Source organism: Talpa europaea, assembly GCF_964194135.1.
Source record: "Talpa europaea genome assembly, chromosome: 3".
NCBI classification, from domain to species: domain Eukaryota; kingdom Metazoa; phylum Chordata; class Mammalia; order Eulipotyphla; family Talpidae; genus Talpa; species Talpa europaea.
This window is the reverse complement of record NC_140069.1, coordinates 74,840,731-74,861,871: the sequence shown is the minus strand read 5'-3', so window position 1 is coordinate 74,861,871 and position 21,141 is coordinate 74,840,731. Positions and strand designations below refer to the sequence as shown.

At 41.3% G+C, this 21,141-nt stretch overlaps 1 protein-coding gene across 2 annotated transcripts in view; it reads left to right on the top strand.

Moving 5' to 3' along the window:
- POU6F2 (POU class 6 homeobox 2) overlaps positions 1–18,326 on the top strand; it is a gene marked incomplete at its 5' end in the record, with an annotated part of 515,308 nt that extends 496,982 nt beyond the window's left edge. Inside the window, 3 exons of one of the 2 annotated variants that reach the window (XM_084230459.1) lie at positions 4,219–4,387; positions 14,129–14,297; positions 17,707–18,326. In XM_084230459.1, coding sequence (XP_084086585.1) covers positions 4,219–4,387; positions 14,129–14,297; positions 17,707–18,211 — 843 coding nt within the window. In that variant the 3' untranslated portion in view covers positions 18,212–18,326. The remainder of the gene's footprint in view (positions 1–4,218; positions 4,388–14,128; positions 14,298–17,706) is intronic. The other variant, XM_084230460.1, reaches the window with a different exon arrangement.
- Between the last annotated feature and the right edge of the window lie 2,815 nt (positions 18,327–21,141).

Below are 21,141 nucleotides of genomic sequence, written 5' to 3'. Positions count from 1 at the left end.
GAAGTAGATGTAGGGGCAGGATTGACACAGGGCAGGTTTTCTGATCCAGCAGACCCAGTAAAGGAGGAGTCAGTCCTCAGTGGCTTTTGCAGGTTTTTTATTTAGATTTACCAGGCACATGGCAGGCAGGGGTGCTGGGGGGCCAGGAGGCTGGCAGTCCTCCCAGCCCCCAGCAAGTCTTCACTCTCTCTGGGCTCTCTGGCCTTCTCTGGTGGTCTCGTATCTCTGCTCTTCCATTCGTTCTGCTTCTCTCTCGGCTTCTTTCTCGGCTTCTTCTGTCATCCCTGTGACACCGCCCTTAAAAGCCCAGTCTTAGCCTAGGTGAATCCCATCTACCTCTGCCCACACCCTACTCCAGGTGCCTGCCATCAGGCATGCGTTCAGGATGGCAGAGTTCAGTCATCTATCCTAATGGCGGGAGGGCAGAAAAAACTGATACTTTTTACCTTACCTTACAGTAGCTTAAATCTCTGCTTTCTCTTTTCTTATTTCATATATATCAAATAGGTATTTGAGATATATATTAAATATATTTAATCAAAGATTAACACACCAAAATCATTAAACTAAGACTATCAAGGGTAGAGCCATTTTTATAGTTTACCTGAAAGAATTGCCGTTTTAGGGATGGGTATAGGAGTAGTACATCTAATGTCCTCTTTAATTGAGGGAAGAAATTGCAAAAGACAGACCAATCTCTGGGAGTGATTGTTATATGTATAATAGGCAATCAGGGCTAACAATCACTCTGGAATAACATACATGTCTATACTGGCAATTAGAAGGAGATGAATAGGCTCCTTTAGTATGTTTCTGCTTATATAATCTTGATTCTTGTCAAGTAAGAAGCTTTCAGAATTTTTATTGGTTTTTGTGAACTACCTGGTTGAACTCTAGAGAGTTAACAGGATCCCAAGGTTTAAAAAAAAAACTTATTTCCTTTAAAAAATCTTTCTTACATTCTCTGTTATTTTAGATTTATCTCTGTCTTTGTGTAGACATAGACTAAGCTCTTAAAGAACCGTTTCACGTTTTCTTTTCGAATTCTTTCTGTTGCATAGCTGAACGCATCAGCCTGCTTGCTTTAATGACTCCTAAATGAGATTGAAGTCTAGTCATTTTATCTTTACTGAGTGGTGTCTGAGAAAGAAAAATTCAAATTGATTATTGTCTTATTCAGTTCCTTGATGATACTTTACCACACCCTAGTCCAATAAACTATTGATGAAATGGTAAAACTGAATACTATCTTATGATTCAGTAACTCAGAACCATAAAAAGCTTTTGTCAAGTAACAATATTTAGAAGGACAACTCAATAGGTTAGAGCAGGTAACTGACATGCAAATATCTATCACATTTTATTAAGCAAATTAAAAATAGATTTAATCTTTAATATGTCACTACATAATAAAATTTACTGGATTCAATTGTTGATTATATGCTTAGATTGGCTAATTACTTAAGGCAGATGCTTAGTGCATATTAATTTAGGTTCCATGTCAATTACAACTATCTTTGGTTCAAAATCTAGCCTCCGCTTAGCACAACTGAGAAACAGTAAGGATGTTCACTTGAAATGTAACTGCAAGCACTTCTGTAGGGAACTGCATAGTACGGTGGGAACCTTCTTGTGCTGTGGCGGTGAGCCCCTGTTCAGAGGTTCAGCATACCACTAACCTTGGGTCAGTAATTTCCTTCTCATAATCATACTAAGACTATCTGCTGCATAGAAATATCATGTGAAGCTGGGGAGCAAAACAAAAACTGCTACCAGTGAACTACCACCAGGAAAGTAGCACATTAATAACAAATGTTAAAAGGTAAAGTGCTAATAAATGGATTAAACACATTAGGGAATTAAAAAGTCTGACCATCCTATGTGTTGGTTTAGAGCAATTAAAATTCTCATGCGTTGCTGATGGGGGTGTAAAATGCTACAAGCACTTTTGAAGTCATTTGGTACTTTTTATAAGTTAAATATGCATTCATAGTATGACCCAGTAATTGCCACAATTCTATTCCTAGATATCTACAGAAGAGAAATTAAAACACAGGTACACACAAATACTTGTCCATAAATGTTTGTAATAGCTTTGTTTGTAATTGTTCAAAACTAGAAATAACCTACATGTTGGCTAAACAATCTGTGACATATAGATATATGCAATAAAAATACATGCTATAAATATATATAAACTATTCAGCAATAAAAGTAATGATATTAATACATGCAACAAAATGGATGAATCTCAAAAATATATGAGTACAAAAAAAACAGTCAACTTTACAGAGTACATACCATAAGATTCTAGAATTATGCCAAATGAGTCCACTGTGACAGAAAGCAGAGCAGTGGTTATCTGGGGCTAGGAGTTGGGAGGTAATTGATAGCAAAGGGGATTCGGGAACTTTGTGGAATGATGACGTTTCCATATCTTGATTATGATGGTGGTTTCACAGATGTATATGTTTAACAAAACTCATTAAACTGTATGCTTGTAATGGGTGTATTCTGCTATATATAAATTATATTTTAATAATGTTGCATGAAAAAAATGAACAAACACACACGTGTGCGCGCACACACACACACACACACGTTGGGAAAGCAGTGACAATGGTGAAGTTGAAGCCTCCCAGCCTGCCTCTTAAACCCTGGCAAGTAATGGAAGATGGGTGCCTGTTCTGGAAGTGGCTCTCCTACTGAAGTTCAGGGCCTGACTTGTTTCTATCTCAGGCTAAATTCTTATAAAAAGAAACTTTGCTACAGAGTGTAATGATGCCTATGAAAGTACTTTATAAACCAGAAAGCACTATATACAAACAGCAAAGGTAGAGACTCTCAGGGTTCATGGTTGCCCTGTGTCTATTTTTTAGGGGGTCAACATGCAAAAAAAAAGAAGGCCCCGCCAGGCCTCCAAGTGGACCTGGCACATGCAATCAGTCCCTCTCTTCTCTCCTTTCTCTCCTCAACTGAGCTCCACTCACTTCTCCTTTGAACCTTTCAAGGAGTCAGGAACAAATGAACATAAAGAAAGTCCTCCTTAAAGCACACAAAATTTTACAAATTGTTCTTACTTGCGACATTTTGACTAAATTTAAAGCCAGGGTCACACTTCATGTCCCAAACCAGCTATTCCACCCCTGCCAAAGTAAGTAACACAGGGCAGGAGAGCCCTCAGCACGCTACTGGCACTAAGTAAGAAAGGTGACAAGCAAGAGCTACAGATATGACATGGATACTTTTGCCCTGACTCCCCAACATCTCTCTTTTCTCAGGATAGCATATGACATATTTCTCAAGACCACAGTAATTGACCTAGACCCTCTAGAGTAGAAGAGCAGAAAGTTCCCATATACACTCAGCCAAAAAATAGGTTACATAAGTCAGAATGGTCGGGCATAGCCACATCTTTAAGGCTGCATGTTGCATTCTGAGTTGACTGTAAGTGTTGTATTTTACCCGTGTGTATTTGCAAAGTCTGTCAAATGCACTATATCAGTGGGGAGAAAGAGCACAGCCACAAGCCATGGTTGAGAAATGTAGAAAAATGGGTGTTCCAGCAAACCAAGTAGGGAATTAATAATATATTTAGAATTACTAATAAAATATCTGTCAAGCAAGTTGCTACATGTTATCTCCAAAACGTCCTACCTGCTGTGTAGGGTATAGGGTAAGGAAAAATGTCAGGCTTTTCTGCCCTCCTGCCATCAGGAGGTCCTGAATGCATGCCTGATGGCGGGCACCTGGAGTAGGGTGTGGGCATAGGTAGATGGGATTCACCTGGGCTGAGACTGGGCTTTAGAGGGCGGCGTCACGGGGACGCCAGCAGCAGCAGAAGCCAAAAGAGAAGTTGAGAAAGAAGCAGCAGAAGCTGAGAGAAGGCCGGAGAGCCCAGATAGAATGAAGACTTGCTGGGGGCTGGGAGGCCTGCCAGCCTCCCGGCCCCCCAGTACCCTTACCTGCTGTGTACCGGGTAAATCCCAATAAAAAAGACCTGCAAAAGCCACTGAGGACTCTGATTCCTCCTTTACCTGGTCTGCTGGATCAGAAAACCTGCACTGTGGTCCATTCCTGCCTTTACAAGGGTGTACATGCTTCCTGAGAAGTACATAGTCTTCGAAATAAAATTTCAACCCCAGATGAAACTTCTATTTCCTGGCATTTCCCCCTTAATTTCTCATTCATTTGTGTATTTTTACATCCCCCATGTAGCTCCACCAACCCTCCCAGACGTCAGTGGGTCAAGCAGCCTCCCAAGGCAACCTTCTGCACCTGGCCCACAGCCAAGCATCCATGTCTCAAAGCCCCATCCGGCAGCCTTCTTCCTCCTCCTCCTCCTCCTCCTCTTCTTCAGCTCTGAGTGTGGGCCAGTTAGTCAGCAGTAAGTATCCTTTCTGGCTCGGTTAATCATAGTGGCCTTGTTGTTGCCTGTTCGCAATTCTCTCTCTCTCTCTCTCCACCCCCATCTCTCTCCACCCCCATCTCTCTCACTCTCAACCCCCCCAACTCTATCTTTCTCTCCCCACTCCCCGTCTCCCTCCTCTCTCTCTCTTTTATTCTCTCAATTTCTAAGAGGAATATCCTGGCCCTAGGAGGCCAATATTGGGGTGACGTTCATGCCCAGGACCAAACTATTCCCTGGGAAAGCGTGCCTTCTTGATGAGTGTGGGCAGAGGCTGGTTTCCATCTCAAGTGCTTTCTGGTGTGCTGAGTCAGTGCTGCCACTTCAGGAGGGAGAAGCTGATCAGCTTGCAGGGCATGAGCCACGAGCTGGGAACTGAAATAACCAACAACAGGCACACAGCCGGTAGGTCAAGCTGCTTTTCTGTGCGTTTGAAGTCCCCTGCAGTTCTATTTGTAGGTGTCAGAGGAAATAAAAGCAAGTGTGCCTGTGGGCGGGTGGGTGTGTATATACAATGAACTGCCTCCAGTGGCATGTGGGGGAGGTGGCATGGGCTAGACTCCAATGGGAAATCTCTGAGCAACCATTCATAAAACAAACCTGCAAGTGTGCTTCCCTGAGTAGGCCATACATATATAATTTTAAGAAATGGCATCTGGCCCTAGGTAAAGATGGAGTATTTGTCACATGCAAATAGAAACATATTAAGATGAATGAGACAATGGGTTTATTTAATGTTGGTAATAGAAAATCAATAAAATTTGATTAAAAAGTAATAATGTTAGTTACTCTCCTTTAGTGCAATTTTCACTCATATATAAAATCACAGACCATGTACATAAATTGTAATTCTCCTGGGACCAAAAATCCAGTAGTTATGGGTTTAAAGGGCTAAAACACTGCATAGGCATCTGTGCCATAGAACAAGGATACATGTGAAGTATGTTATGTTTGATCCAGTGTCATTAAGACCTGCTAAAGCAGGGATAGGAGGGAATCCTCCTATACCATGGGCAAATCTGGTCATACAAAACAAAAAGGATTGGCCTATAATTCCCACTGAGAACCTTCCCCCCCAAAAAATATATGCATATACATGTTGTTTAGTTTTATATATATATATACACACACGTATGTACATATATATAATTATACATAAATATATAAATATATGTATATACCTACATGGATATACTCAATTATAAGGATAATTCAGGCAAGAGAGATGTTTGTGGAGTAGAGAAAAGAAGAAGGGATTAATACCATATTAAAATTCTCAAGTACTTCCATGGACTAGACTAGATGCTCTTGCTCTTAAAAATGAGCCAACACTGAGCCTCCCCGGTGGTGCAGCAGGTTAAGCACAGCTCTGTGAAGCTGTCCGCAGTCCCTGCAGTGCAGGTTGAATCCCCGCCAGCCAGGGAGATTCCCACATGGCAGGGCAGACCTCTCCTCTCTCACCAGCTGCTCCCCTCAGCAGTGTTTTCGGTCTGTCTGCCTGTTCTGTTCCCCACTCTGCCTCTGGTGAATCCTCTCACCCTCGGCACCTCTGCCCTGTACCCCAGCTCTTGTATAAATAAAAAATAAATCTTAAAAAAAAAAAAAATGAGCCAACACCAAATAGAGATTCAGAAGTCACATGGCGTTTGTGATCAACTTGTTATTTTCAGGGTGTTCTGACACAGAAACTTTAGTCATACTTGGACCAGAAACTTTAGTCATACTTGAATAAAATCGGGGATAAATAAACTTCATTTTACCCAGCCTATCCCCAATAAAGAAACTCTTGATAGGGCTCCTGTGGGAAAAGATTGAAACTTTGTTCCAATTCTATCTTCCACACAAGTTTCTGCAAATTTCTCTGTTTCTAAATAGCAGAAAGATCATAAATTTGGGGTAGGCTTTTTTAAGTTTTGGTCCTAAAAGAAAAGTTACTGAGCTCAATTATTTTACATTAAAAATCAATTAAATATGAAATAAAATTACAAACCACCCCATAAATACAATATTTTACAGATTGGAGACACTCAAAACATGTTAGATGGATAGAGAGACAGAGGAGTGGATGGACAGAGGACAGATGGATGGATGAGACTAGCTTCTCTCTAATCACTATCTCAAGCTGGGTGGGGAACGATTAGCCTTTTTCAGAAATCAGTGACAGAACAGCTTAATGGGCCAGGTTGAATTTCAATTGCACAGTGGCCAATGGGACATTGAAGTTCTAGGTATTTCGTGAGTGAACTATATTATGTAATGTTAATATGTACAGAATTGAGGGAGACCCCTTTACCACGTGCACGTAAAGCAGGAAACTCCAAAGTCACAGTAGAGGCTGACTGAGGAGCCTTCCCCGGGAAGAAGAGGATGGAGAGCACAGCAGGAGACAGAGTTTACACAAGTCCACTGCTGGACTCAACAGTTGCTTACTAGTTCTGTATAAGTCATTGAGTTAATGCCATTCCGTCTCCAAATTTGAGAATGGAGTGAATATGTATCTAGAAATGCATGGCATATTTTCTGATGATGATTACCACCCACGTACCTTAGTTTCAGCCTTCACTTGTAAAGTACGATTTTTAAAGCACTTTCAATATTTTGCTCATTTTAATATTCATAGCTAAGTACTAAAAATCCTCATTTCAGATAGTTATAAGTTGATATTAAATTGATCCTAGAAAGCACAACCCATCTTGAGTGTCTTTGGTCAGAGGGACCAGGTGGAGATGAGACTAGTAACTGACAACTGTGGGACCAACCTGACAGGTGAAAAGCCAGGATGACAATGCAGGCCTGACTCAAGACTGAGGCATCCACATGCCTCTCCTGCCAGCAGAGACAGGACGCTTACACATCAATGTTATCCAGTGGAATTTGAATAACAGAATGTATCAAATCACCTAAATATTCTTCAGATAATTTTTGAAAGTTAATGCACATGCCATAAAAATAAAGTATAGGCTTTTTTCCCCCTGAGCCAATATAAAGAAAAAATGTAAACATCCTGCATATTTTAAAATTTATATTCAAGCATGAAATGTGCATTTTAAAATTATCTTTTCTGAGATTAACTTGCACCAAATCTGAGACCTGAGTCCATACTTCAGATGTGGTTGTTACGTGGTTAATGCAGGTAAAATAACAGGGAGGAAAAATGAGTATTTTGGTTAGAAGCTGTCAATTTAAAAGTAAAAAACACTTAATGAGTGCCATGTATGTGCCAAGCACAGGGGCTAGAAATTAAGAAAGCAAAAATAAGCAAGATGTTGTCCCTGCTCTGGGGAACATCACGAGCTGGTAGCAAAGCTACGAGAGAAATTCTGTGATCAACATGTGACTCAGGATTATGGCAATTTAATGGATAGTTATCTCAGTTTTAGAGTTTGAAACAGAATAGAAGGACTTGACAGAGTAAATAATCCTTGGATTGAGTTGGATAGTTAATGGAGCAACAGGTGTCACCAACAACTCAAGACTGGTGTATTTGAATAAGGTCAAACTGGACTTGAACTTCTGGTCAAAACCTTATCGGGCCCTCCCTGGTGGCACAGGCCATTGAGCGAGCACAGCGCTGTGAAACTGTCTGTAGCCTCTACAGCGCAGGTTCGATTCCCCAGCTGGCCAGGGAGGTACCCACATGGCGTGGCAGGCCCCTCCTGTCTCACCCACTGCTCCCCTCACCAGTGTATTTCAGCCAATCTGCCTGTTCTGTTCCCCGCTCTGTCTCTAGTGAACCCTCTCACCCTCCCACACATCTGGCCTGTACCCCGGTTCTTGTATGTATAAATAAATAAATCTTTAAAAACAAACAACCTTGTTCAATGTACCCTCCTATGTCATGATCAAAGACTCTCACCCTAGCCTTAGGCAACGTGCCATTGTTTCAGATAAACTAGAGTAGGTGGGTTATCCAGAAATGCTTTCCCCACCCCTGTTCCAAACAACACAGAGTTAAGGAAGAGTTAATACCTTAGTGATAACAGATTTTTTTTGTGTTCCAGAACACCACAACTGGACTCAAAATTACCAAACATGCACTCTTGTTAGAATATATGCACAATACCTGTTCATAGCAACTACAAAGCTTACCCTGTTTAAACTTGCTCAGTCTCCATAGTCATCAAGGATAGATATAGTTTCTATAATCAGGGACTCTGAAAAGTCTGGAAGTCAAACAGATGACTTGACAAATGCACCAACTAGGCTAAGATTTATAGAGTATTATTTAAAAATGGGTAGATTTGGGATTTTTTATTGTTCGCTGGCCTTGGTTTGGTTTACTTTTTCAGTACACTTTCATTTAAAACCCTGGCCTCTAAGTTTGTTTCTTAGATAGCAAAGGACTGATAGTTAATACCAGAAAAAACAAAACTATAAACTGAACATAAAGCTGCTTACAATACAGTGAAACTTCTGATTCACATCATCACAATTCACACCATTGTCCACAAGCCAGTGAAGTCACCATATTGCAAGTAAGCTGTTCTCCAAATTGCATTGCACGTTCCCAAATGGTTTCTTATTTGTGCGAAATATTTGGTAAATATGTCCATTATTTGCTGTGAGAATGGTACTAAAAAGCAGATGGATGTTTACATAAGGCAGTTAATTCACACTTGGCAGCTTCTTTAAAGACACATATTTCTCCAATAACAGTCCCACAAGCAGAGGTTATAGAAGGATGATGTTGATAGATGGTGACTATTCCACAACCCTTTACAATGATGCCCAGGTTAACAGTTGGAAGAAGAAAATTTAAAAATAAAACAAAACATCTGTCCTGGTCCATCCTGAGCACTCAGTTCAGTATGGGCCCAGAGCCCACACAACCACATTCTACAGAACAGGTTTGTTTTTACACAATGTGCATTTAGCTCTCATAAAAAAAAAAAAAATCTACATTTCAACCCATGCATTCCAGATTTTATTTGGAAAACATCATCATTGTATTTATGAGTCACTGCCAATTTTCAGTGCCAGTCTTTTGTAAATCACCAGGCTAGTTACTCCTTTTATAGTTGATCCTCTGGCTTCTTAGCACAGGTCAGATCAGGGTGGACCTGGGTGGTCATTGCTATTGCTTACTGAGCCTGTATTTAATATACTGTACTGCCCTTCTCTAAAGGTGCCGCTTCCTCCTCAGTGCAGAGGAACCAGACCGAGTTGCCCTGGAGAAGGCTGAAGGTGCTGATCCACCTTGTGGGGAATCTGAGGGCTACCTCTGAGATCTCCATCGAAGTGGCTTCAGATTCATCCTTAAAATTTACCAACTTCCACAGCAGCAGGAAAGCAGATGACAAAAAGCCATACTGACTTATCCCAGGGTAGAATGTCAACCTCTGAGCCAGGCTGGGAACTAAAGTGACACTCCAGGAAAGTGTCCGTTTACCACATTTACCTCTTATCTTCCCGTCCCCACTCATAAAAGCATATATCCCTTAAAGAAGGGGAACTGTTCCAATACCGAGAATAACCTCAAGAGTGTAAGACAAAACACTGAGATGAAAAAAATAGCACTTTTTTATTATTAATGCAAAACACCTTATAGACACCGTCTGATGAATTCTCCCAATGTGTGAAGACAAGTTCCACACGTAATCAGGGTAAAACTAATATTTGTCCAAGGGTGAGCCCTTCTTTGGATGGAAGGTTTTTGTAGTCTTAGAAGCCATGAAGCAAAAGCATCATAATAGAGCTTGCCATCTGATTTTTATGGATAAGAACACTAATATAAAGAGAGCCTAGCAACTTACCTCCAGCAATCAACAAATTGCACAGAGAAATACTGATTTCCCCTTCTGACTCTTTGTCCAATAGACCATCACCCTGTTTATATTTCACAAGAATTCCTATCTTACCAGCTCTGTAACTAAAACCAAGAAAAAGACAAGGGTGGGAAATGTGTGAAAGGAAGAATTCAGCTTCCTGATATAATGAAAGCTTGAGGGAGGCCTCTTGGAAGCTTCTGACTCAAAGGGATAATCGCCCACCTCTCTGAGCTTTAGAGTAAGAGTTGTGGTAATTATCACAGAAGACTGCTCAGTGCATGGGGGTATGAGTCCACAGCTTTCTTCTTCAACTCTGGTTATTTTTAGTGATCTGGCCCAAAGCAACCTTCACAATCACAGATACACACATACACAGACACACACACACACTTCACTTCTGATCTCAAAGAACTAGTAAGGAGACAGATACAATAAAAGCAGCAGGGGAAAGGAAGAAACTAGAAGAGATTTACATAAAATGGCAACACAAGTCATAAACCTGCTAAATCTGGTGACAGCACTCGTCCTAGACTGGGTACAGATATTGTTTCAAATAAGAGACCCACCCTTCATGTGCTGGTTAGCTCTACAGATTAACTTCCCACAGAGGCTACTTAACTTTACTCAGAAAAAAAATCTTCCCCCCCATCCCCAGACTATGCTGGCTACCCGGTCCACCAACACCCAAATATTTGTCTCTTGCTCTGTGGTGGGGCTGGGAGTGGAGGAAGGTCAAGTATAAGTAACCCACTCCTGGAGCTTTTCCAGTTTTACTCAGGTTGCAGAGCAAGTTTTCCAAGTAGTGAAACCTGGTGAAAAAAAAAATCATTGTGAAGGGTCCAGGGAAGACCTTGGCATGCAGAGGATGCCATACCCAGAATCAATCAGACGGGAGTCACAGAGAACTCCACTGATCTCAGGGACACCGGATCCCCCGCATCAGAATCGCCTGTGGTACTTATTAAAAATGCATGCCCCTAGGTCCCACCAGGTCACTCTTACACCCACAGAATTAAGAAAATCATCACCGTATTGTTACAGAGGATGTCTCCAGCTTCCACTTTTTACCCTCAATTTTGAACCTCCACCACCAATGTTTGCAAGTCTGCGAAGACCCTCTTCTTCTTCACTCTTCCCTGAGGGAGAGAGGCCAGGCCTTCCGCCAACTATGTCATTCTGTCCCTCTGCTCCAAACAAGGGTCACCTCAATTATTTTAACACTGCCTCAATTATTTTAGCACTTCCTCCCAACCTCTGTCCACGAAGGCTATTTCAGGATTTTTTATCCTAGTTTTAGTCCTTCACCTTCGATATGTTAATACAACTGATATACTTATTCTACATGTGTTCTGTTTACATGTGGGGCCCATTAGGGAACCAAAACCATTGTACTATCTAAGCCTTATCCACCTTCCCCACCAGTGCTGCAGAGCCAATTTCTCATCCTTGGGAATGCATACTCTAAATATTTGGTCACGAAACAGACTAAGCATGGCAGTAGTCCGAGGAGGGCTAGAGCTGAGGATGATGGGAAGCAGAAGGGGCACCCAGAGTCAGTTCCAGTTGATCAATTGTCCCCAAGTGCAAATGTATACTTGGGACAAGCTGTCTAACATAATCCTGAATTTTTCCTTGAAATCTCCCAGTGTTTAAATGTTGGCAAGTAATTCAAAAATTGTGTAATTAGCAGAAAACCTGAGTTTTATTTGCATGTTGATCATCTGCAAATTTCAGTCAAGGAATTTTTTTAAAGAAACGGGAGAAGAGTTCAAAGCTGCTGTGTGGATGGATATACCCCCGGTATCTTTAACTCCCTTGAAGCTGCTCCAGGCTGCAGGGCTGGTGGGATTTAAGATCTGAAGGACAGCTTCCATGAGAGACCATCCAAAAAAGTCTCTTCTTAACCAAATGATCAGCCTTTTGGGGAGAATTTTAGGAGAAAGGTAGGATTTTAATTAATCTTAACAATCAAACCAGTTTAATAGTCACGCTCTGCTCTTGCCCACCAACAATTTTTCAAGGTGCAGCATTGAAATATTCACCATCCCCAACACCATCCCCCACTCCACCCTACCAAAGCCCTTGCAGCCCCCACAGTGCTCTGTTCCTCCTGCGTTAGTACCTGTCTGATCAGAACATGACCACTTGTTCTCTGAAGCTGCCCACAGAGTAAAATCCAGAGGAACTGGCTCCTGTCACTTCCCCTGTCTCTGTAAATCCTTTGTGGCTGTCATACTATTAGTTTTTGACTACAATTTGCCTGGTATTTTTCTCTAATTGTTTCTCATGCAGTCTTGAACCCCGATCCCTTACAGACCATAAACTCCATAGAAGCTACAACTGCCTCTATTTCTTTTGCCCCCTCTCTCCTTTCATTAGATCTCCCAGGAGTCACTTAAGAAATACCTGTAGACTAATTGCAATGGTTATATCACCTCTCAATATTACCACGCAAAATTATGACTAATAACATAAAAATTCTACAGAACTTTTTTTTTAGATGTAAACATAAAAGTGCAGTGTGCACCTGTATTTTAGATCCTGTTTACAAAGTCCATTTCCCCTCTAATGAGAGACTCTATACACGAAGCTCCAAGTCCTCCCCAAATATTGACATCGTCATTTAAAATTTCTTGGAAGTTTTCATCATAAACAAAATAATTCTGTAACTATGTATGGTTTACGAATGTAAAGTAGACATATTACTTATTACATTACTTATATAATATAAACATTTACAAATATTGCGAAAATAATATAATGTTGCTGTCAGTTGTACCTCAATTAAAATAAATGTTTAAAAGGAAGAAAATTAAAAAAACAGAAGTCCTTGAAAAATTGGCCTTGGGATGCAAATGATTATTTCATTTCCTGTTAACAATAGTTTTACAGTCTTAAGTTCAGAACAGTAATATAGTCCAACACAGTAATATAGTCCAATATAAGGACTCAAATTTACTGAAATTGATGGGTGATTGTACACAAGGGGAAGAGAAAACTTTTCACCTAAGTCTGAGGTGAAGAACAATGGAGTCAGCCCCCAGGGAGAATGACTTCACTACAGGCAAGATCCAGGAATATTTTGAAATCTTCCACCATCCCAACCCATGCTGTCTCCAGCTTGGTGTGCACTTTCATTTATCCAGGGATCAGTAGCCAGGGTGGGGAGAAGTTTCATTCTCCAGCTGTTGTGTCATTTCCTTTGATAAGTCCTAAATTGACCGCGTTATCCGGCACCAAAGGAGCCTTCCCGTGGTAAGCATTTTTTATTATGTGCCCTTTGCAGGGACAAAGGCACCTGTGTCAGTAAACTGCTATGGGAGGGGTGTGGGAGAGGAGGGGGCAAGAGACAGTATAATCCTCACAGCTTCATAAGCATGCTCCTCTGAGACACTAATGTGGATATTGAAAAAATAGATAACATTAGCATCTGTTAGCCTGGCTAAAATGGTGATCAGGAGAAGGAAAAACAAAAAACACTGTTTCTTCAAGGGCAATTTTTACCATTAAAGATCCCAGTTAAATGTCATGGTTATGGGATCTCCCCTGCCAGGTAAGTATTTCAAAATGAAAACTTTATGTTATTATACTTTTGCACAATTTTTTAATATATTTATGAGCAAAATGGAGTTGCAGCCCCTTAGCAAGTGCCTTTCTGCACTGACATATTTGTTAAGCCCTAAGGAACATGCTTTTGTATTGTGGAAGGTGCAGTGTGAGCCCTCTGTGGTTTTCTTGGGGATAGAAAGGTCTCAAAGGATGACTTGTAGACGTGTAATGAATTGAGGATGGGGGCTTGGTGCCTCACCTGGGGGACAAAGAGAACAGTCTGTAACGTTGGCTTCCGCACCACTCTGCCATTAAAACGCTGCTTTCCTACAAACCGTGATAAACAAATATGATTCAGATGTGTGTTGACGTATTGATCCTATTTTTAAAAACATCTCCACAGATCCTCAAACGGCAGCGGGTGAGGTGGATGGGGTTAATCTGGAGGAGATCCGAGAATTTGCCAAAGCTTTTAAAATCCGGCGCCTGTCCCTTGGTCTGACCCAGACTCAGGTGGGACAGGCTCTCAGTGCTACAGAGGGCCCCGCGTACAGCCAGTCTGCCATCTGCAGGTAACCCGAGCCTGCATGCTGTCACTTCTCCTGGCCGGCCTGGGCCTCCTTTGTTCTCTCAGCTCAGTTGATCGTCTTTGGGTGGGCAAAGCTGGATGGGCAGAGTGTGGGAACAATGTCTGGGGTAGCTGTAAGTTGGAAGTGATGATACTTTTGGAAATGAAGGTGCTAAAGCAGATCTGGGGTCCTGGCTTGGTAACTCCTGTCAACTCACAAAGAACTCCCAAGGCAGTTTCATTGGAAATACACCCCCTGGGGCCAGAGGCTTCCTTCTGGACCTGCCCTCTGATGCAGCCTGCACTGTCCCCTGTTTGCAGATTGGTAACCTGAGCGAATGTAAAGCTGCCAATGCCGATTGGTCCTCGGGCTCCCACTATTTCTGCCTAGGGATGGCTATCAGGATTTTCCAAGAAAACACACATTCAAATAAAGAAAATTAACCTTGAAAGAATTTTTTAACTTGCCTTCCCAGAAACACCTTTAAAAGCACCTTTTTAAAAAGAAGCAGCTGCTTGTCATGGCTCAGAAAGGGTAGCAACCTTGCCCGTTCCCCCTCAAATAAAATGAATAAATGACCAGAATCCAGCCTTGGTTGTGTTCAAGTTGATCTGGGTCAAGCCGCCAGGAGCAGGCCCCGCGCATGCATGTGTGTGTTGCACTAATCCCATGTTTATGCATGAGGTAACAAAGGCACTTCGGTAAGAGCTTTTTCCTCTTGGGCAATGCCTTATGAGTCCTCCTCCATCAGGAAAACTAAGAAACCAACTCTAAACTCATTTAAGTGGATTTTGTTCTTGGTGATCCATGAAATGCTGTCTTTTTATCTGCTCTTTATACTTTTAATGTATTCCCCAAAGGACGGAAGTGTACTTTTCCTGCAGTTTAAGACTAAGGTTATAAATAACATCAGTATGGGGTAGTGGCTTGCAGCTCACATTTTGCTCAATGATTTTCCATAAAACCCATTGATTGTTGTTAAATACAAAAAGCGCCATAGGATCCTCTCACTTCTATGGCCTCCCCTACTGTTTCTTCTTATAAGATACCTCCCTGTAGAAAATAACCTTTATTCAGTCTATACAAGGATACTACTGCTGGGAAATTTGTTTCAAGGCTTGTATATGTTATTCCAAACAACACGTACAGAAGCATCAACGCTAACAAGCAGCGTCAATGATAGGAATACAGTTGCTCCCCCGTTGTGAAACATTAATTTTGTTTCATCTTGACAGCCTTGTGATAAAGACAGCCACAGGTTTTTAAGATGTTGCCAATTTGCTATTGTTGCTAAAGTCCTCTTTGGCTTATTTTTAGTCCAGAAATGTGATTTCCATTTGTTGGTTTAAGTGCTAGCCGATGTTTTCGCTAATACAGGTAGTATTTTTTGGGCATTCCCAATCGAATATGTTGATTTCGCAATGCCTCCCCAGGGAAAGCCAAAAAAGCTGTAACTGAGTGAAAACAAATCTTGGGAATTCACTGAATAATAGAACATGTCAGATGCCTTGATTTTTCATCCTTTCGCTAGCTGCTAGTGTTTCAATGAAGTGCAGAAGGTCTTAAAAGTGACCAAGAACTTACTTGGGAACAATGCAAGTAAATTTCAAGTATGGGAAAAGACTGACAGAACCTGCCCATGTCACTTTCTCCCTTAGCTGTGATGATCCCAGGTGCTGCTGTGACAAGTCCCTCTTCCTCAGAGCTGCATAGGGGAAAACACTAGCAAAACACTGGACATCCCTAGCACAAGATTTGTTCCCTAGCCATGGCTCTGTAAAGCCTGTGATGCTATTAAAAATTTAAGTTTAGGGGCTCTTATGGTGAATGATGGTAAAATGTGGTATGTGGCAAATTAACACAGCAGTAAGAGCTTTCAGGAGCTTGGCACAAGTGACAAGCTCAATAAATGACATTAAATGATTAGTTCATTTTGTATTAAAAAGCAAAATGTTCCCCTTAACTGGTACTGGAAGTTGGTTTTCTTATTTTAGTAAAAATAACTCTGAACTATACATGGAAAGGAATGTGATGGAAATCATTAAAATTTAATGCTATTTGCACTGCTTACCACAACATAAGATATCCACAATACAGTGCCTGAAATAGATTATGACACATAAAGGAATTCTAGCCTTATGTGCCTCTTTGTAAACCTTATAAAATATATTCTAACTGACTAAAACAGGTTCATTTTAAATTGATGCACACAGACCACTGTAAGAAGAGGCATTCTGCAATCCGACAGTAGTTTTTCAACAGCACTGAACTTTATACAAGAGAGGGGAATTCTATGTATCAAAGTTATCATACTGGAGGGTTATGAATTTGGATTTAGAATAAACAAACAAATAAAAGGAATTGGTGCTTTTTTTTTATTTCTTGAGAGTGAGTATGAATTTGGTATCAGGATGACCTCTTAAAACACCCTATATAATTTTGTCCAAGATGCTTCATATTTCTTAAAGTCAGTGTAGCAAAGAATTGCTGATGGCAATTGATATATAGAAGACCTCATTTACAGAAAATGATATCATTCAAGTACAGTTTGCAGATATCGCACATTAAACACAGCTTGATGCCCTGGTACAAAAGTACATCATTACACTGGACGGTGTTTGGAAGGCATGAGGTGGCCATAGTGCATCCAGGAGGGGGTGTCCATAGTAATTACAATGTGTCCAGCTGTTTGAGCTCAACATAGACTAGCAAGGGGCTGTGTTTTACCTGAAAGGGGGACATGTTGTTAACTTGCATATGGTGAAAATTGTTTGTTATTGAGAGAGAGGCAGCAAGAGAAAGAGGGGTGAGAGAGATTGAGAGCGAGACTTTAAAATGAGACACAAATATAGGAAAATAGAGCCATAAAAAACTGGTCCCAGTTGCCATCACTATGATAAAGGTAGAAAATTTTCATAACCAAGTCAATGAGGAGGACGGGGAAGGACGGCTGAATTTAAGGAAAACCATATGTAAAACATAAGTAAGAATCGTTTTAAATGAGAAAAACATGACAGCTGTTATCTTTGATGTCACGTTCGGTGGTTCTCTTTGTCTTAAGGATGCTGTAGTTTGGGGGAATGGTGGGGGTCGATTCCAGTCAAAGCTTAGCGCTCCGGAGTTTCCAGGGAAAAGATCTGCGAGCTGTTTTTGTTTCCATCGTGATGGTTTGTGTGTCCTGCTGTCTCCACCTGTCCTCACCCGCATCCGCGTGTGGGTGTGGGGTCTGCATGCGCTGGCATGAGGCATGGCGAGAGGGTGGGCGCTGGCTTGAGGGGGATGGCTACTTTGCAGCTGGCTGTTAACCTGGAGTGAATTCGCTCTGCCAGTCAGTCAGGCAGGCAGGCAGGCAGGAGGCCCACCCTGGCAGAGGACTCAGTGTAAGACTGTTCTTTCTCAATTTTCCCCTCAGACACACCATCCTGAGAAGCCACTTTTTCCTACCACAGGAAGCCCAAGAGAACACTATAGCTAGCAGTCTGACAGCCAAACTGAACCCTGGCCTTTTGTATCCTGCCAGGTTTGAAAAGCTGGACATCACCCCTAAAAGTGCCCAGAAGATCAAGCCGGTGCTTGAGCGGTGGATGGCTGAGGCTGAGGCCCGCCATCGAGCAGGTATGCAGAACCTGACCGAGTTTATCGGGAGTGAACCATCCAAAAAGCGCAAGCGGCGCACCTCCTTCACACCCCAGGCTCTTGAGATCCTCAATGCCCACTTTGAGAAGAACACTCACCCTTCTGGGCAGGAAATGACCGAAATTGCCGAGAAGCTGAACTATGACCGGGAAGTAGTTAGAGTTTGGTTCTGCAATAAGAGGCAAGCCCTGAAGAACACAATTAAACGCTTAAAACAGCACGAGCCGGCCACAGCGGTCCCTCTGGAACCCCTAACGGACTCTCTGGAAGAAAATTCCTAAAGGAAAACCCACCCAAAGTCAGCAGCAAAACCTTAGAAACTAAGCTTCGCCCTTGGGACTCCACCAAAAAAAAAAAAAAAAAAAAATTAATTCAAGTATAGCCCCACTTGCCCTCCCTCCCCCTTGTAAGTAAAGGACTACGAAAACTACCAAGTGGGCAGAATGGTTTATACATGTCCCTTGGTTTTCCAAAAATAATTTTTTTTTAATTTTTAAATAAGGAATAGACCCCCACTGCAGGTGCGTGTGGTAGGATAGTTCCCTCCCCCACCTGACTCCCCAAAGCCAGTTTTTTAATGGACTTAAAGCAAACCAAATAACCACATACTTTTTTCTGTACATTACGAAAATGTGAACACATTTTAAAGAAAAAGAAAAACAAAACTAAACCAAAAAACGACAAACAAACAAACAAAAAAAAAATCTTGTATCTGTTCAAAGCGAATACAAGCCTGCCACCTGGAGGAGGGACTGCGTTCTTTCAGGTTCTAAGTGCTGATTCCCTAGAAAACCTATTAACCAAAGTCAGAAACGTGGCATTGCAAACGCGATCGTCGGTCTACTCTTCCTGCGTGTAAAGTTGTGTTATGAGTTTTTACATTTGTACTTAACAGAAAAATAGGAAGCCTGATTTCTCCCATTTTCCCCATCTATTGTCACCACCCATGGGTGCCATTGTTGAAGCCATTCCTCAAGGCTCACCATTGATTCTCTTTTGGGAGAGGGGTTCTCGGTTCCTTTTTCTTTGTTTCGAAGGGGGCATCCTGGATCGTGTGCCAAAGCATTCGTTGCTTTCTTCTCACTACGACTTGTGGGTTTAAGAAAAGAAAATGGATCTCGCATTTCTCTTTTTTCCTCCTTTTCTCCATCTCCCTCATGCGTGGCCTCTGGGGTCTGCTGGATGGCCAAAGTGGGAACAGTGTCTTTTCCACTCAGATCCCAGTGAAATGCAGGAGAGACGCCAAAATAGCTAGGGCTTTGCTCGATGAACTGTCAACACTGGCATAAGCTGTAATTGTGCTCACTGTCCACACCAGAGCTTGGGATTTTTCTCAGTCTGTTGGTCACGTACATGGAGAGCTGACCAAAACTAATTTTGTAATATAAACATAAGCTGCACATTTGGTTCAATACTTACATCTATGTTATGCTTCTGTGCAAAGCAATTGCTCTCAGAAGTCTGATAGCCAAAGAAATGTCTAAAGATTTCAGTCAAATACACACATAGCATGCACACCCATACACACACACACACACAGAAAACAGACCAAAAAGAAAGGATAGTGACTGGCTCATTAAAGGCCATTGTGTATCTTATAAATCCCATCTTCTCTAACTACTTTCATTCCAACAGAAATGGCAGACTTTTTTCAGCGTGGGGATTCATTGCGCTGGGATGTATAAATGGAGCAGAAAGTTGGCCGACAAATTTGAGCGACTGGAATGGGGGCTGGGTTTCTGAGGGAAACGAAGTTTTAAAAAAGGAAGTGCCTCCGCTAAAAGGGAAAAGTTAAAGTGGCTTATCTAACACATCAGAACCACCTTCACATAAGAACTAGGGGACTATTTCATTTTTCAAAGTAACTTACTCTAAAGATCTATGGACCGAAATAACCTAATAAGTCAGAAGGAAAAACTGAGAGGTGAGGGCAGCTGTGCCAGGTGAGCACCTGCAACCTGCAGGTGATGTTTTCTCCAGGTATAGGTAAAAGGTGTTCAGTTAAAGGAGTAAGCAAAGAGAGTCATTAATTTGCCAGCTGTTGAAATGTAAATATTCCTATTTCGTTAATAAGCACGGTCATGTACTATCTAGAAGTAAATTGTGAATAAAAAAAGAAAACCGCCACCTCAAGGTGCACAACTGATAAGAAATCTTCCCATAACTCACTCCCTCCTCATAGGTATTTGAGTTTCTTCTTCCCAAGGACCCCTTGCTGGTTGTGTAAATGCAGTGGTACAATCCTACTGCCCACCCCCTCCCCCTTCCCAAATGATCCAGGAGACCACCAGCAAGGATATTCTAAGACAAACCTTGGAAGTGGAACCATTTTGCCAGTCTGATGCTAATTGGACCAGAGCTAACCTTCAGTGCCAAGGACACCATGGTATCCTTTTCACCACCTCAAAAACTGCACAAATACCAACAACCCAGATACCCAAAAATGCATTGATTAAACAGATTTTGTATTCTCCTAGGACCTGCTCCAAATTCCATCAAGAAAAGCTCCCCAAGAAGAGAAGTTAACAAGATAACATATGATGGATGCTAAATGATTAAACATGTGCCAGCAGCAGTTACATAAAGGCCTGCTCAGTTTGGAGATCTGTAATTGGGAGGGTATAACTAGGACAGAGAAAATATAAAATAAAAGTAATCTTCCTGAGTGGAATAAAAACGAAATATATTCATCCCACAGTCGTAAAACCATTCATGTGCAGTGATTTTTTTTATAGTTTTATAATTTTGTATTGTTTTATAAATTATTTATAAGGTATTGTAATGCTTCTTATATTAATTTTTTACAGATAAAATTTTTGCTACAAGGCATACAAAGGTGCCTGAATGGATTCTTAGGAATATAAATTATACTGGGAAACTCATAAGTCTTCAGACCACACCTAATGCTTAATTTTATTATGACATTTCCTGTTTCCACCTGTGAACAACTTCACATGCCAATAGCAATTTAGTATCTTTTGTGTTTCCATGAAATGAAGATGAAGGTTGTTACTAACAAAAATTAAAAGCCGCTTCTTGGCATATGTGATTGTATCTCAAGCTTCAATATTTTTCTTACATATTTTTAAAATTTTGTTGTCTTCATTTTCTTCATTGGATGAAGAAGAAAAAATGACTAATATTATATTTTACACTTGTTTCTGGGGGCTCTTTTTCATTTTTCAATCCAGAAAAGTTTTTATTTGCATTG